At 44.7% G+C, this 18,184-nt stretch overlaps 1 protein-coding gene and 1 long non-coding RNA gene across 3 annotated transcripts in view; one reads left to right on the forward strand and one right to left on the reverse strand.

Moving 5' to 3' along the window:
* The window catches only part of Blo (bloated), a 110,339-nt gene that overhangs the window by 81,999 nt on the left and 10,156 nt on the right, over nucleotides 1-18,184 (reverse strand). For both annotated transcript variants that reach the window (XM_071788784.1, XM_071788785.1), the window contains exon 3: nucleotides 3,602-7,143. In XM_071788784.1, the coding sequence (XP_071644885.1) occupies nucleotides 3,602-7,143 (3,542 nt within the window). The remainder of the gene's footprint in view (nucleotides 1-3,601; nucleotides 7,144-18,184) is intronic.
* The window catches only part of LOC139819447 (uncharacterized), a 164,537-nt gene that overhangs the window by 35,355 nt on the left and 110,998 nt on the right, over nucleotides 1-18,184 (forward strand). The window lies entirely within an intron of this gene.

Raw genomic sequence — 18,184 nt, forward strand, 5'->3', positions numbered from 1 at the left:
GATAATGGCGCGCGGCGAAGAACGGCGAAGAACAAGAGCGGAGGGAGAAAGACGGAGGAGCAGTGAATTAGATTCAATAAATAGATCGTCCGACGAGATAAATGTCCTAATAACTGGGCTTAGGCTTTGCATACCCGGGTACGCGGGCATATACGAGGCGATCATTAGCCTGCGATCCGGGAGTGTGTAAATTCGAGAGCGCGGCCGTCGCGGTTCAATTCACTCGCTCGTGTTCGCACGACGCATAAACACCTGTCACGAGTGCCGATCGACGCGCGCGCACACACGCGGAGTGTAACGCGTTGTGTAACGACACGCCGACCCACCGTGAGACCGTCGTGGACGCGTTTCACGCTCGCCTTCGCCTGCTATTGTGGCTTCTTTCTCGCGTCGTCGGCAGCTCTCGATCCGACCGCCGCGCCGACGACACGCTGCGGTCCATTAATCTCTCATCGATAGCAACGGCACTGACACTGATCGTACCTACGAGCTATTCAACGCCTCCTCGCAGCACGTGTATCGATATTCAGCGGGTTATCGTAACGCCCGGGCCAATTATCTCGAATAAATGCGCCGATTCTTTCGGAGTGCGAAGAAATTGATAAGAGTATCGAGCGTTTGAAGCGCATTCCAAGTATATCTTTGCAATTTTGTCGCGGAAATTGTACGTTACTCAAATACAAAGGGATTTCCTTAAGAAAACGGTATTGTGAATAACGAGATGCATGTGTACACTTAAAATATATGCCAACAGCGACATGAACGGCGTTCAGTTCGTTATTTTGAATGAATAGCTAAGAATGAGTAAACCAATCGTTTCAACATTCATTAACGCAAATTTGAGAACGATTGGCGAAATCGTCATAGCGGCCAATTCTTCCGCGGCTTGCGGCAACGATAATAGGTCCGTTTCGCTCGATAATTGCGAACGAGTATTTCGAGAGCCATCAACGAGCGACTCTCACGCAGTGAAAACACTTTCGAGCGACGAGCGAATACCGGGGCGATAACTCTGTCTACCTTTCTGCGTGAGCAGCAGCGGGAACAGCGACGTGATACACTAAGCGTCGTTATTTACGGCGTGTTCGTCTAATTAGATAATGGCGCCGATATTTTATATTCGTGCATTCACCTGCGCTTGCAACACCACTGATTGGCTGGCAACCGGCGACCTTCGCCGCCACGCCGCAAATCGTTACGACCGTAACGCGCCGCTCGCGGTAAATCGACTCGGATGAGTGCGGCGGCGAGAATGCGTGTTAATAACACGTGCACGCGCGTAATCAAGTTAGAGAATCGCGAGAAATTAGAGCCGGGGTGTGTGTTCGCCGGTGTCGGAGCGACGTTAGCTGTCCAGACCGATCGCTGTACTTTAAACGTGCACGTGTGGATATATGCTACAATCGGAATATTAAATGATCGATTAATCATAATAGAGACGGAAAAAAAAACATGTCCCGTCCTTGACGCGTTGAATATCGCTTTGTGTCTTATGTGACGTCGCACGCGTCGTTAATTCCTTGCAAAATTGAATACCTGGCGGGCAGGCCGGGTCTTGACGAGTTGCGCAATCGAGGAATAACGATCGTTCGGAGATTTACTGCGAGGAAAAATCTCCCCAGGCCACGGCGAGCGGAGAATTATCTATCATTCGGGTTAAATGTTACGTCCGGTGAAGTCTCGCGGCCGCGGCTCCGACTTATTTCCCAAGAGAGGAGGCAGTGGGCTTTTATGTCGATGATCGCTCGCGGACGCCGTATCATTACTCTTCATACGGGACCCCGGCGACGTCCGACAGCGAAAGCTCCGTTACGGAGTAACGTCTATCCCGCTTAACTCGCGAGATCGACGAGCCTATATCTCGTGCCTCGTACAGATTCGAGCCTAACAATAACATTCGTAACTGTCCATTGTCGTAGCGGCGAATGAATCAAACGCAGTGAAATAGGAGTAAACGCGGTAATTCTAAGACGACAGTGTTATGGGATATCATTAACTTCCCGAGTAACATTTTCAATAAATAAACGTTAACAATTCACGAGTTTTCGCAAATTAAAATATTCGGTTCTTACAAAAATATGTCACATATACTATTATTTTTAATATTTCAAAATATTTTGAACGTGTCTTGTGTATATAATAATCAATGCAGAATTTTCACAATCTTTTAATCTTCTATCAAATAATTAATTAAGAAACGGAGACTACTGTTTTTGTGCATGTCACACGTGGAAGATTATGCATACTGAGATTAATAGTAACAAATGTCATGACGTTTAATATGAAAGTACGAGCCAGGTTGATTCAGTATATACGTGCCAGAGTATACGCCGTTTCGCAGGCTCGAATCACAGGAATCTCGCGTTGCCTTGTCGCGCGTTGCGTGTACATTCGCATGACAGATACTCCGAAATGCGCTTCCGCCGGGCGTGGGCGACGGTGTAATCCTACCGCGTAGTCGCGCTTTTCAGCTAGACGATAAGGCCAGCTAGGCTGTACAGTTAGGCGTGACGCAATTGCAACGGCAGTCGGCAACTCGGGTTGGGGCCCAATTACCATCTTCTTCCGGTTTGTAGCGTATATACCGTCGTGTTCGTATAGCGTTATTCGCGGATTACCGACGCGCGCGAAAAATCGGGAAATTATATTCGACGGTCGATGCGTGGAAGCGAGACGGGGATGGTCACTCCTCGCCTCCGCGCGCCGGCCTAATCCGCGACAATCGCATAAATACGGCGTAAGCGGAACAGGAATCTCGTAACGCCCTGGTGACTATCCGTACGCTTCGCGCACGGTGGTCATCCTGATTAATGTCTCACGAGTCTTATCTCTTTTCGGAGTAACGGGGATGATGTTTGAAATGTGATCGTTTACGGTCGCGCGATCGCCTAGATATATCATCGTATATTTTTCCATATTCGCGCGTATAATGTTAAGACTTGGAAAACCCCGGAAATACGGTGCTCGAGGAACGAACGGGTCGAGTTTATGAGCCATGTATTCAGATTTTTCTCCTTCTCTACATATCGACTTATCTCGATGATAAATGAAATATACATACTAATAACTCATATTTGAATAATACTATTAGTAAATAATTTAAACATGGATAAATAAATAGATAAATATTGCTTGGTTCAGATCAATATTTGGATGATGTTTCCATTGTACTACAACAAAATTCAATTTGCAATTTTTTGGAAATAAATAATTGTATAATTTTATTATTGCTGAGAAACTATGTTTTTAGAAGCTTCTTTTTCAAATATCGGAAAATTGCAGAAAATATCTATAGTCTTCTCTACTTTACGCGTACATTATCCTGTTTTTTTTTCTCGTTAATGATTAACCGTTGCATCTTCTCGTACGAAAACTTCCGGTATACTGTTTTTTCCAATCGATAATGATGCATTGACCTCTCTTAACGCCCGATTCATTGGCCGAGAGAGTCGAGATGCCAAAATCAATCAATCACCAGCCATCATCGTCGACGTAACTCCGTGCTCGGCCGATGCTTTAAACGTGAGTTAGTTAACCCCGCGCGTGTATCGAGGCGGTTCCGGACCGCGTAGATGAGAAAAGAGAAAAAAAAGTTTCCTACCTGATTGATGTCGCTGCCCAAATCCCGCGCGCTCTTGGCGCTCCTCAGCTGATATCCGCGATACTCTCGATACCTCATGGTCACCTCATCGTCGGTCAAGGCGCCGCTGCTGCCGCTCCTCGTGCTCTTCTTGCTCTTCTCCTCCTTCGCCTTCTTCTCCTTCTTGCTGAACAGCTGCTTGACTTTGCTCATGGTGCCGCTCTTCTTCGCCGCCTTCTTTTCGTACTTCTTATCGGCGGCGCCGGAAGGCGGTTTCGCGGTGACTAACGGCGGCTTTGACGACGAGTCGCTCGCGTACTTGTCGTACTTGCGTTGCTCGGACGTCGGCGTCAGGTTCATGTTGCGATCGGTGTGCCGTCGTTCGTGCTTGATGAACTGCCGGCTGACGAAACCCTCGTCCTCGGATTCGAGCTGCTCGCGCCTGTCCGCTTCCTGGGAGTCCCTTCTGTAATCGTTCTCGATCCCGGAATCGGCCAGTCGATCCTTTCGATCCGGATCGCTCAGTCTGGTTTCGCGATGACGACGTTCGGTGTGCCCTCGCACCTCTTGTCTCGCGTGCCTCGACTTGCCCTCGTGATAGGTCCTAGGTGGTCTGGTCGGGGTCTCGGTGAACGTCTCCAGGCGACTGACCGAGGATACCTTTCCTCGCGGACTGTCGGAATCGTCGAAGTAGTCCAGCCGATTGCGCGATCGCCTCAACGGTTTCTTCGGATCGTCGTCCAGCTTGCGGTGCTCCTTCCTCAAGGCACGGGTATCGTCGTAGCGAGTTTCGCAATGTAACGAGTCCCTGGCGGTGGTGTCCGAGTCGTATCGGCTGGAATTGTAACCGCCGCGATCGGTGCGTATCCGTGGCGGCGAGCTGTCGTAGTCGTCGTGGATCGGATGTTTGTTACCGCTCGTGTACCTCTGCGTGGTACGCGTCTCCTTGTAGTACTTGGACTCCAGCTGACTGCTGGTCATCTGCGAGATATCGGTGTCGTAGTCGTCGTTCGGGCCCTCGCGCAGACTGTCCAGATGACGCTTCGTGAACGGCGATCTCTCCCCGCGCCCGTTCATCGTCGGACTATTCAGCAACGGGCGTCTCATGTCTCGCGCATTAACGTAACCCGCGTGACTGCTTAGATTCTCGTGCGATCTCGTCGTGTACTCGCTCCTGAGCGCTCGCACTCTGGCGTTCTCCCCGACCTCGTCCAGTCGCTGGGTCGACTTACTTATCCCGCGAATCGACTCGAAGGGCTTCTTCGTTTTCGGCAGATACGCGTCTCGGTTGATCGGCCGGCTGTCGCGATCCAGGAAATCGTCGCTCTTCGAGAACTTGCGCTCGTTCAATTTCTTGGCGATGATCGGCGACGACAGCTCGTCGTTCTCCCGTGACTCGCTGCGGAAGTGATTCACCGTCGCGGAGGTCCCCTCGGACAGATAACGTGGGGGCTTGTAGGGGCTGCCGCCGTTTCTGACGGTCTGAATTCTCTCCTCGGGGCTGCTTCGACTTCGGTCGCTGAGGAACGGCTTGAAATTGTCGGTGTAACCCTCGTGCTTTCGCGTCTCCACGATGTATTTATCGCCGTATTTGTCCGTTCTGGTTTCCACGGTATAGCCCTCCCTCGGTTTCGCGTCCAGGTAGCCGTTCGTCGGGATTTTGTTGGTGATCTTTTTCTCGTAGCCGTATACCTTGCCGTTATCCTCGTGTATTTCCTTCTCGAAGATGTACTTCTCGCCGTTGCTGTTGGTGCGCGTCTCCGTGATGTAGGTGTCCATGTATCGTTTCGGCGACGAGATCCGATTCGGCGTGACCGGCGACGGTACTATCGGCTTGTCAATTATCTCGTGCTCGCTCGACTTCTTCACCGGCACGTTTGCACTGTTTTTGGCGGCGAACATCTCGTCGGCCAGCAGCCTGGACTTGATCCTGGACTCCAGCAGATCTCGTCGAGCGCTCAACTCGGACGTTTTAGGCGAGATCCCGCTCTCGTTCTGCCTCGAGGACAGCTCGCCGCTGTCCCTTCGTCTGGCGTCCATGCCGTCGGCCCTACCCCGACCGGAAGTATCCACGAACACGGTCGAGGTATATTTTTCGGGTTTGTCGTAGAGACGCCTGTCGATCTCGTCGAACTCGTGACGCCTCGTCGTCTCGGTGGTCCTAGAGATGAAGTCCTTCGAGCCCAAGTGTTTGCCGAAGGGACTGCTGGTCTTGCGGTCCTCCTCATATCTCGACTTGAAAGTGTTGATCTCATTGTTGCGACACAGATCACTGCTGTACGAGTAATCGGTTCTGCGGTACTCCTTCTCCGCGGGACTGTTCTCGCGGGAGGAATCCTTCCTCTCGAGGCCGAGACCTTCGTCGCTGTCGGAGTGGCTCCGTTGTGCCTTCTTCTTGTCCGGCTGCACCTGCGCGTAAATTACGTTGGTCTGCGCCGGCGGCGGCGGGCTACAGGATTCGTTTGGTCTGGTGTAGGAGAACGGCCGGTTGTTGTTGTGACCGAAACCCGGTGACGGCGATACCATCGTCCTGGTCAACTGCGGCGGCGGCGAACGGTCGTTCGACAATCGATGGATCATCTTGTGAATGGTGGATTCTTCGTTGCGTTTTTGAAGATCGTAACGGCTACTGTGTAGCATGCTATACGTGCCCGCTTCGTCGACCTCGTCTCCCCCGCGTTTCGATTCTTTCGGGGGCGAGGGGGTACGGCTGCTTCCCGTGGGCTTTCGATCGGTCTCCCTCTTCCCTTCGACGTCTCTACCCTCGACGAATATGTGATGCTCGATCACTCTGGCCTCTCGGCTGGGCGATCTATCGGCAGGCTCGTCGGTGCGCGCTTCGATCGTCTCTTTCGCCTCGACGTCTCGCGATATCACCTCGTCGACATCGATAGCCGGGCTCGTTCGCTCCTCTTTCTTAGGCTTTTTCGGCTTCGGTCGATTATTGTTTTCGCGATCCGCGCTCCCAAAGTGGAACGGCTGTTGATCGACGTGCGGCGACGACTCGATTATCGGCGACAACTGCTTCTTCGCTCGCTGGCTGACGGTACTCAGGTGCGAGCCCTCGCTCTCGCTGCCGCTCCGTTTGCGCTGCGCACCGCTGCGCGTCGAGGAGCCCGCGTCGCTCGCGCTTCGGCCGACTGGCTTCCGGCGCCTCTCCAATTTCGGCGAGAAAAATCGCGCGAGCGAGCCCTTCAGCTTCTTCGCGCTGGCATCGCTGGCGCTCCTCTCCAGTGGCTTCTTCTTGGCGCGCGGTGTGTCGAGGTCCGCGCTCGCGGTCGTAGCGCCGATCTCCTCGCTGCCACGGCGAGGTCTCACATCGATCGGCAAATCGGGGCGTTTCTTGTTGCGACGCGCCGGCAGGGTGCTGAAGCGACCGGGAAGACGTCGATTGTCCTGTGCCACGCAGTGAAGGCTGCCCGCTTGCTGCAGGACTAGGGCCGCCTCCTGTGCGAGATCTTCCTTACTTTTCGCGGCGATGTTCTCCCTGCGGACCGGGGTGGCGATCAACCTACCTTCTCCATCGTTCACGAGAGCCGCGGTTACGCGCGGTGAACCACGTCCTGTAATTATAGGAGCGCGCTAGTTTAGTCGCGCTTGATTTCGTCATGTGTGATAATTACTTGAACAATATTGTATAAAAATAGTTGACCAATTGTAATAAAGTGCATTGTACTTTATTGGGAGAACAATAAGAAAATTTATGCATTTGAAACTTAATTTATTTAAAAATATTACTTGTGATAGGTCTTATGTACGTAATATCTTTGTGTAACATCGTTCATTTATAAAAAAAAAAAAAAATAATATACATTTTAAAAAGAAAAATGTTCAAGAAACAAAAACAAATTATTTTGAAACGAGTTAAATTGAAGTATTTCCAGCAAATATATTAATCTCTTTATATATTCCGTAAATGAGAATAAAAAAATTCGTGCCAAGATAATTAAATTCGATAATAGTATTTCTAACAGTTTCTGGATAGAAGATAAATTAGTTTCTTTTGAATTTCTTTTGATTTTGTATAAATTTATCGATAAAAAAATAGAAATAAATTATATAATTAATTAGGGAAAAACGCCATTTTACGGTTAAGACTAGATCTTGGTAAACCAATAATGTTATTCGTTTGAATTTTATGTACATTTCTTCACCTTAGCAAACGTGCCGTTACTTACGGTTTTGAAACGTATAAATCTCTAACTAAATGTAGAATAGTACATTCACATTTAAAATGATAATCAATTTAACGATATTAACACATTTTAGAATACACGATATGAAAAATACGGGATATATAGGATAGGATACAGAATTTAAAAAATATGTTGCGAAAAATAAGAAACAAGATGGCAAGATAATAAATGATATGAAAAAAACCAACCGAACCGAAGGAACCAAAAATTGGTTGCTTCGTAAATTGGTAGCAGATCCTAATAGTAAATATGTTAAACAGTGACAATTTTTATGTTTCTGCCAGCTATCGTATATATGAATAATAATTGGACGTATGAATTGCTGAATTTTTCGTTCTGAAATGAAGACATTCTAAAGTGCCATTTAGGTCTCAAATTGACGGCTGATAAATTTGATCGACTAAAGAATTTATGTTACGACCTTGCCCGGCATAACGGTGTTTGTAAATTAGCGATTTATGTTAAGTGGACGAGCGCATGGTCGTTAGTGGTTAATCACCAAGTTTAATCAAGCCAGTGCTGCGGTGCACGCAGTACATAGTAGACACGGTTGGCTCGCTAGAAGCTGAAAGCTAGAATCCGACGCGTAAGAAATTGCCGTCTTTCTGTCTCATCTGCCGAGCGTTATACTTGGGCTAAATCGGGACCGCCATTAATCCGCCGCCGTCGTCTGATTCGCGATCGATATAATGTTTGTAATTAACGCTGTCATATTTATAAATAGGTCGCTTAATCAATAGCTCGTTAACGACCGTATCGACTTCTCCGAGATTGTTGCGTGCTAATTCCTTTTTTCCTTTTTAAATGACAGTCGTGGATATAATATATGAAGAGCGGAACAACTTTACATATACAATATAGTAATGACTGAACAAAATTGGATGCATATTGAATTAAAAGAAAGTATATTGAGTAAGAGTAATAATGAATATTCATAACTCAGGAAAGAAAAAAAAAACGAATGGAATAAATCAAAATCGGTAGAAGAGATGTAAAGAGTTGATATATATTGTAATTAAAAATCCGATTTATCAGCTATTAACTATATACGTCACAAAAATCGATCTCGCGAAATATAAGTATATGTTCATTTGTGTGCTTTCTGTATCCTCCAATTAAACTTTCTGATTTAAAGTTTCGATAGAATAAAGCTCATTGGTATGATGTTAATTTAACAGTAAAGCGTCTTTATCGAGTTAAATCAAGAGTAAAGAATCTTAATTGAGTTACACTCTCAAAACTGAATACGTTGGATAACACTCTCTGACGCTAATTAGGTATCTCCCACGAAATTTTCACCACCGATAAAATCAACCTACACACATGACTGTCATTTTTATTCGCGAACGGTTTATCTTACATAAGGAGAAAGTAGCGACCGTGGACGTCTTCCCACAGGCGAACAGGCTCGGATCTCGTCGCGCCTCGCACGTTAGGTGCTAATCGATGCTGGGCGGACGAAAATTGATTCATTATCGACCCTGTCGCGCGCGTTGTCGAATGCACGGAGTGCATTAATTTCTCAGTTGCGAATATATCTAACAAATCATTCCGCCGCCTACGTTCATTATGCTCGCGTCCGTTCATTCGTACCGGTGAAATAATCAACTCCGATGTGCATCGTGAGAAGTTAATAGAGTGAACGAAAAGGGTTCTTTGACATGTAAAGTTATAATATGCCTAAACATAATTGCAGATAAGTGTGATATTAATTATAATAACTGTAAATACAGCCAAACATTTTAGTCCATTTCTTCAACGATTAAAAAAGGAATGAATTCGAGATGAATTAAAACATTTAGCGACTTTTTTCTTATACATTTATTATAACTAATTACGCATCTATTGCGTATACGCAGCTTCTAATTTATATTTTTATCATTATAGAGAAAGTTAACTATCTCGATTCTGCAAATAAATCTAAGAATGTATGCGAATTAATTACAATTAGGAAAACATTCGCGTTTTGCAAGGAACAGATGCTACTCGGACGATATGCTCGCGGCGTTGGAATCGTTGACGGATTTATGGCAGCATTGTCGCGATTTTAGTACCCGGACAGACACCTGGATAGCGGGTGAAACCTCGCGAGGCATCTCGTCGAGGTCATCGACGAGAACCTCGAGAATGAGGTCGCCACTCGGCGGCGTTTAGCGTCGCTCGCCTACCGAAGTCGAGTCTCTCCGTCTCTCCGTGCCGCTTCTTCTGGAACTCCGCGAAGAATACCGCGCTATTTCCAGAAAGTCGCGTTTCTCTCGCCTTTCCTTGGTGGGAACTCGTCATCGACCGTCGTCGTTGCCGTCGTGTAAAACGCCGCCTCGAAAGCACTTTTACAACCTCGTTCGCTCGGTTTCCATAAACGTGCAATTAGCAGCTTCTCGCGAACCTTTGTCTTTTAAACGTTCGCCTCTCGTCTAACGGATCCCTTAAAACGTTTAGCTGAGTTATCCCGCGCTCTTTCGGGGAAACGACATTTCCTCATTTCGACGGAGGAAGAGACTAGGAACGCGATTTCCTCGCGGCTATATTTCCGGTCGATCGTGCGTCCCTTCCGCGTCGTCGCGCGCCTCCGAACGCCGTAAATCGTAAACTAAGACGACAAACTTCGCATCGTTTACGCGATTCAATGGCACAAACTACGCACGGCTGTCATACGCGGGAATGTAATCTCCTGAGATATCGTTGGATTTAATTGCGCGCAGGCACGAGTGGAGCGACGTCGTGCGGGATTACACGCGAGAGACTCGAGCGAAGGACGCATTTCCAGCTCGCTAGGTTTCCGTCGTGTAGAATCGTGCACGCGGCATAAGCGGACGTCTCTTCCGTAGATCGTGAGATTAATAAGGCAAGCGCGGCTCACGCTAATACCGGCGTGGAATGCGCGCCGCGAATCGGGAATGCGGGTTAAAAACGATCGGAAGCGTGACGGTCCGGTGATTCTCCGATCTCGACGGAGGACCCGATTCGATCTTGCTTTCCTGAATACTAATTATTGCCGGGGTATACGCGCGAGGGAGAAATACGTTGTGGATGCTTGCAATACAAATGCACGTGCGTTTCTAACGCGGGGCGGAAGAGAAACGGAGAAGAAGGAGAAGAGAGAAGAAAACGCATTAACATGTGACGCACGTATCCCAAGCGAGAATTGATGCGTTTAGAGAGTCGATCGTGAATGCGTACGATTGATTAAACGAATGACGGGCTGCGAAGCAGATAACTGTTCAGCAAGTAGCTTTTAAACTTTTTTCTTTCCTTGTACAATTTATTGACTTAACAGTCTTTAATCCAACACGATTTTAATGCAACGTACCATGTCTGTTCCCATCTGGAATAACTTGAAGAATTGCACCACCACGAACCATTAGAATTTACTCTTCTGTAGTCGAGAGATATTAGTATCAAATTAATTAGGAAGATGAAGATGAATTAATGTTGAGTTCTAAAATTTTTAGAAAGAGGTATCTTCAACAATTTTAAATATATGCTCTTTTATTTGTGTTATGAATAAGAAACAAATAATTTGCTCGTTACAGATTTGCAATATTTCTTTAAATGAGAAACATATTTCACAGAGAAAAAATTAAAGACATTGGATAAAATATATCTGTAAAAATCATAAAAGAGTTTGATGTCCTTCAATCATGACAATGATCCTTCGTTCTCTGTTGCAATGAATTCAAGTACCAACATGGACATCTCAATAGTATTCAAATGGATTCAATTATATATCCGCAATTTGTCGTAATATCAACTTATTATCCACGATTATTTATGTTTCCTTCCATGGTCGTCTAGGATATACGCTTGTGTCCAGGAAAGTAAGTCTAGATTGGCGAGCAAAACACTCAAAAGTGGTTAATGTCACCTGTGCAGCACCATGAGTGACTGTTAACGAGATGTAATCATTGTGCTCGGCAAACTGATTGATATTCAGGCGCGTCGTAAAGTCGATTTAATTATCACGACATTAGCGTCGGGACCTCGCGCTACGGACACGTTACACGTACGTTCGATGAATCCCTGATGAATAACGTAGCGAACATGTATGCGCATCACCTTGCACGAGACGTATTATTACGTCAGGATCGCGATGCCAGTTATCACATTCGTATTTATGAGCGCGAGTATTCTGACCATCGGATTACCAAATCGGGGGATCTTGGCTTTTCGAATTTTCAAATTTTCAAGATGTGACCAAAACCATGGATTATCTGATTCTTAATGTTCTAATTTTTTAAATATGACCGGAGCTTCTTCCTCTTTTCAGTAAACTATAATCTATATATATTTTTGCATGCAGATATGAGCCAAAACACTAATCAAAAGACCATATGTTAATTATGCCATTCCTTCACGAGGAAAGAAAAACCGCACTTGAGAAAGTGGCTCCTGGCATTTTTCCTATCTGATTTAATAAGTAATTCAAAATGAATTATTCATGCCGCCAATTCGCGAACTTTTTCTGCCGGAAGGAATTTATTCGATGCATGGGGCACCGTAACATGCTTAGTTCCGTGGCTTAGTTCCCTAGACTGTGCTCCAAGTGCTTGACATTCTCACGAATTGTTATCTTTCGAGAGTGTCAGGAGCACGTACTGTCGCCATTCTCTCGAGTGACAATATTCTGGGAAAGTTGCATTTTGGGTCTGAGATAATCATATTTTCACAAATTAAGTAGACAAGTAAATGGAGTCGAATATTATATATATTATAAAAGACAAAAAAGAGAGCACAAATGTATTACATTTAATATCGTATAAATTTTCTAATGTGACCGTGAAGATAATAAAAGTTAATGATATATTTCTATTATCTTATTTAGTATTATTAAAGGAAGTAGTATGTTATCTATGGGAGAGCAACGCGTTAAGCTTGTTTACTCTTAATACTGTTATACCGTTGTAACGAAAATTTAATATCGCGTTTGCGAACTTCAGGTTAAACGAAGCTAATAGGCGTAAGATTATCGGGCCGGCTATCTCTCGCGGTGTGTACTGCCTGTTTCTTGCTGCACTTTCAATTGCGCCGTGCGCATGTAGCTCAGTTGGGATTCCGGAAATGGCGGAGCCTAATCTACACGCTGGCTTAACCCGACGCGTCGATCGATCGCGAGCGTGAGTTAATTATTAATCGGCGCGCCAACATGCTCGTGTAAATGACGATTACGTCGGAATTCCTGAGTCAATTCCGCATTCCGCGTGATTCGCGAATACCGTAAAGTTACCAGACGGTATACGACTTTAGACTTGCGACGAGGAGAATTTAAAATTGCTTAACAAATTCGTGTATCTAAGAAGATAATGAAAAGCCTGGAATATCTTGTTTCAATCAACTGTAAAAAAAAAAAAATTATCTCTATTGTGAACTATAAAAAATGAGGCACATGATTGTTGAGGTATGCGACACTGTTATTCAGCTAAATGAAATGCAAGATGGGATTATTGCTTCGCGAATCATCGAACGCGACGCACGGTGGGAATAAATCAGGTTGGTGAAAGAATTGCCGGAAGTGCAAATAGCGCATTTCGCTTGTGCGGGGTCAAAGTTCGCGCGGATCGCGCTGACCTAGTGCTTCGCGAGTGCCGCAAACGCCATAAACACTTCGTGCAGCCGTATCGTTCGGTTCGTCGCGTGAATCTCTCGATACCGAAGACGACGTCGACTTCAAGTTCCAACGGCACGGCCGCTTGAAAGTGCAACGGCTTAGTTTCTCGTTCGTTTACACTGTTCTCGAAAGATCGTTGTTTGACTCTTGACACGCGAGTTTCCTTCGTTAGCAGGCTCTTTCACAGAATCGTCGCGGATTTTTACCACGTAATATCCTCATTACGTTTGTATTATTTTCCGGCTAATTTTACACCTTTACATCGCACTTTTTCGCGTTATCTCATCCTTTGAATTTTATCGGAGTAGGAATTTTCGCACAAGCGAAGGCTAATTTCCGAAGATTGATTATACCGGCGACGAACGCGAACACCTGAGCGAATAAACACCTGGGAAAACCCCGTAGCGTTGACGCTGATGAATGATTTTAGCGCATGATGTCATAATTGCGAGAGGAATGTTTTCTCAGCCTTACTCTCCGACGACTAGCCGCGATTAGCGTATCTTCCGCGTATCGCGGATCTGGCGATTGCCGACGAGCGAACCGCTTGAGAAAATCTCGTTACGCGGTGAAACTCGTCGAACGCTCGACTTCCGAGTTTGTTCCGAACGCCTTTGAACTTCTAAACGTTCACCAATGCGTTTGCTAGCGTTAAACGAAAGCTCAGAATGTCTTTCTGGTGAAAACTTCGCCTTATCGGCATACCAATCTCAACAGAATTTTGTTAAACCGCCAGATAGATTACGTTAAACGCACTCGGCATATGTTCACGGTCGGATCGCGCTAATTTGTATTCCCATAATCTGTACCGTGTTTCACCTCTGTAACCTCTCATCCCTGTTACATACATTGCCTCCTCCCCCTCGGCTCCCTCTAAACACGTGTCTCACAAAAGTGATGCTAGTATGCGACCTCCACGTTCTCAACTCGGGATACCGGTCCATCCGATACCCCGGCACTTCCTCGTTTCTGTGAGGTCGTTTGTGATCTTAAGACTACTCGACACGCAACCGACGAAGACAAAGATTCGAGTGCAAACACCGATGTAAGTATGGAAATGCAACGATTAAAATGCGGAAAAAATGTAGAATCGTGAAATCTTTGACGAACTTAATGAAATCGACAATTTAGAAGATTTGAAGGAATAATGTTAAATTGTTTACAATGAAAATTTTACAGCGTTTTGATGGGTATGTTGTTACAATTACGATTTACTATTTCATGAGCTAAGGATTAATGTGCAAATCTTATGTCGATGTTTTCATAGCTTAAAGCTCGTATTAGATTATACGGATTGGGATTGAGATTGGTTTGAAACTTGACTAATCGGAGCAAAGCTCACTAAACTTTAGTTTTTTAAAATTCTGATTAATTAAATTTCAATCCAATCTCAATCCCAATCTGCAGTGTGAAACGGGCTTTAGGCCGCTAATTCGAGATTGATCACGTTGGCATTTCTCCGGTAAGAAAATTAACGCGGTTGCAACAGCATTGACAGCGTTTTACTCGTGAGATATCCGATAAGCGATCTCTATGTTGTGGACTCGGAATACCGGTCTATTCGGTGCTTCAAGTACTCAAGTACTTCCTTATATCTACTGCGCGCGTCACGTGTAAGAGCTGATCGTTACATAGTATCGTTGCATTATCATCAAACTCGCCACGCGTCGTTGTTTCCACTTTACGTGCAAGGAAAAGTAATACCGGCTTTGTAGAAAATCTAATGATTCGAAATTAAACGACACAAATATTACGAACAAGAGTTATAGCATTGATTGTTTATTGGAGACAAAAAAGGACTTGACTACAACTTTCTATACAATATAATAATTATTTCTTCCACAATCTACAGTAATTTTAAAATTTGCGCAGCATAACACGAACTCAAAAAATAGATTTTATATACGAGAGATAATTTGCAACTTATCTTATAAAAATATAAAACAAGAGAACTGAATAATTTATTGTAATTTCTTAATTTTTGCAATAAAATATTTCTAAGCATGGAAATAAAATTGTACTGTGCTAAAACCCAGTTTAAAGTTTTAAGACAATTTATATTTTTAGAAGCTTTCTGCACTTGAAGCTCAATTCATATGGAATGATTATACAATCAATTTCTCATAAATTGATCAACTCTGTTACCATTTAATAAAAAAAATTTTATCTCTATACAAATAATCTAGTCATCTTTAATCACAAAAGCATTTAATATATTTGCCACTTCGACAACGTTTTAGCAATTAATCATTAATCAACTAGGAGAATGGGAGAAGAGAGGGAAAGAGACCATCTCTGATTTGTTTCGCGAACGACAATCAGCTTCTCGGAGCGCGGATCTCGAGGCGATTTCCGTGCGGCGTTCATTAGCGATCTAACGAAGATCATAGCGCGATCGGGAAGTGTATTACACCTCGTTACACACGCACACACTCGTGTGCATCGGGTTAAGGCCGCGGTCCCTGCGATCGCGGAGCACGCGACGATCCAGGAAACGCCGGCAGGCGGGATAATGCGGACGGCACAAGGGGCCTTTAACAAGCTTGGACGAGAGGCACATACGCGAGCGCAATGCTGCACCCAACTAGGCTGACTTTCCGAGACCGCCCGCATTGACGACGGGAAGGGAAAGGAAGAGAGAAAGATAAAGAGAAAGGGAGGTAGGGAGGGATAATAAGAAACATACACCTAACACCGGTATAATGAGAAGTATGGCGCGACCGCTAATACACCGGCCCGAGCTGATACTTTTTGTCGCGGTTGCAAAGTCTCCCTTCGTTTTAGAGCATCGCTTTTCAACCATTTCTGAGCGACAGAACGCTCCTGATTGCTAAAAAATGCTGGCACGTAAACATACGTATGCGCATTTTGTTTGTTTTAAAAGTACGAAACATTGGCAGTGAACTAATTGTAAGAACGAAACATTTAAGATATTTTTTTATAGATAACTATATTCTTATATAGATATTTCTTAGAAATGATTTATGTTAAAAATAAACTGAGTAGGTATATATAATATTTTTATGGATGGAAATAACTGTCTGTCGTAATTACTATTAATGACCAATAACAGCATCAAGGATTAAATCGGTGTATGATATGAATATCCGAATTTAATTGCTTTCACGGTTTGAATCGATCATCGTGATTTCGCGGTAAATCGTACTGAGCGAAGCACGCGCTTTTATTGTTCACGTTATCGCAAAAAGTGAATGGGTAAGAGTTCATCGACCGCATCTGTGTGATTGCGGCGTTGTCACTTGACCTTGTCGATCGAGATATGGCCCTCGGAAGAGAGAATTAAAAAAAAAAAGATACGAGAAAACGTTTTCTCTCAGTATTTTCAGAAATGTTAATCGATACCACATTTGAGGATTTAACTGCTGATATTTTATAAATGACTCAAAAATGAGATTGAAACACAAATTGAGTTTGAGATATATAAATCAATTTAATATGTATTAAAAAATTGTTATATTTCACGGTAATATAGCGCGTAAAAAGAGTCCGGCAACGAATATCGATTATAAAATAATGCAAGCTCCACGTTCTAAAATAGTTGGCCTCTGCTTGGAGATCGTTAATTTTGTGCCGTTATTCGTAAGACGCACATTAGTGCACTAGTATCGATATAACAGACAATTATGTTAATTATTATCGGACTCTCGAACGTTTTGGACGATTTTAAAAACGATAGAGCTGTCAAGAACAGGCAAGAGATATCGAAGATGTGAATTAATTTTGATCGCCGCGTTGGCGATATACACGGAAAGCGGAAACGCTCGTAACTTGCGACGGTTCGCTGCGTTTAGCTTTATCTGCCGTGTTTATCCCGTACTTCGCCGTGGCTCGTGTGTGGCATATTAAGTTGCTTTCCTGAAACTGCGCATAAACAAGATAGAAGCGCGATCTCTGTATACCGCTTTTAGTGTATCTACGTGACCTAGCGTAACATAATGACCGCGCGATTCAGCAACGGAGGCTTAACAGATCAGTTTCCGCTGGTAATCATTTCTGATTCTCTTAAATTTCACAATAACTAGTTTTACAGAATCGTGGAAACAACAGAGATAAGTAATGAAAAATGTGTTTCGGTTAACTCCTAGTGAATTTCGTTTTTACCAGGATCTCAAATACCGATTTTGAGGATTCCAAACAATAATCTCTTTAGCAAACTTGTTACTTGCTAAAACATATACGATCTAGCTTCGTATAAATTAAAATACGCTCTGTATACATACCCTCCGCAGCGAAAGGCTTCGACACGTGTTAAAAATGCAGCGAAGGTGTTGGGAAGTCAGCAGGATGCAACGCTTACTTTGCGTAGGGTAAGAGAGGAATCATTAATACAATATTATTAATAATTAGCTAGTAATAGAGGAATGGTTGAGTCCGGCGCATACACACACATACCAATACCGTTACAATCCCACATATCGCATTAAGAGAATTGCGAGAGACAGCGAAGGGCGCGCATCTCCTTCAATGAGAATCGTCTCCCCACGGGTCCAAGATGACGGCGGCTCACCGACCTCGACGATGTCAAGGTCACTGAGACCGCCACCATCTTCTCCGAGGAGAGGGAGAATCGTCGTTAAAATTATTGTTACGCGATCGTCGGCCGATTAGTGATTAATACCGATACTGATATTAGATAACGCGCGAGGAAAAAAAAACGAATCGATCGCATAGCGTCACGATTGTTTCGAGCCGTTAGTCTGCGGCAAGATTTGCTAATTAAGTATGTTACACATTGATATTCGAGGCGATTGCAGAAGTTAGACACACAAGTTAGGCGTATTG

This window comes from Temnothorax longispinosus, chromosome 9, assembly GCF_030848805.1.
Source record: "Temnothorax longispinosus isolate EJ_2023e chromosome 9, Tlon_JGU_v1, whole genome shotgun sequence".
Taxonomy (NCBI): Eukaryota; Metazoa; Arthropoda; class Insecta; order Hymenoptera; family Formicidae; genus Temnothorax; species Temnothorax longispinosus.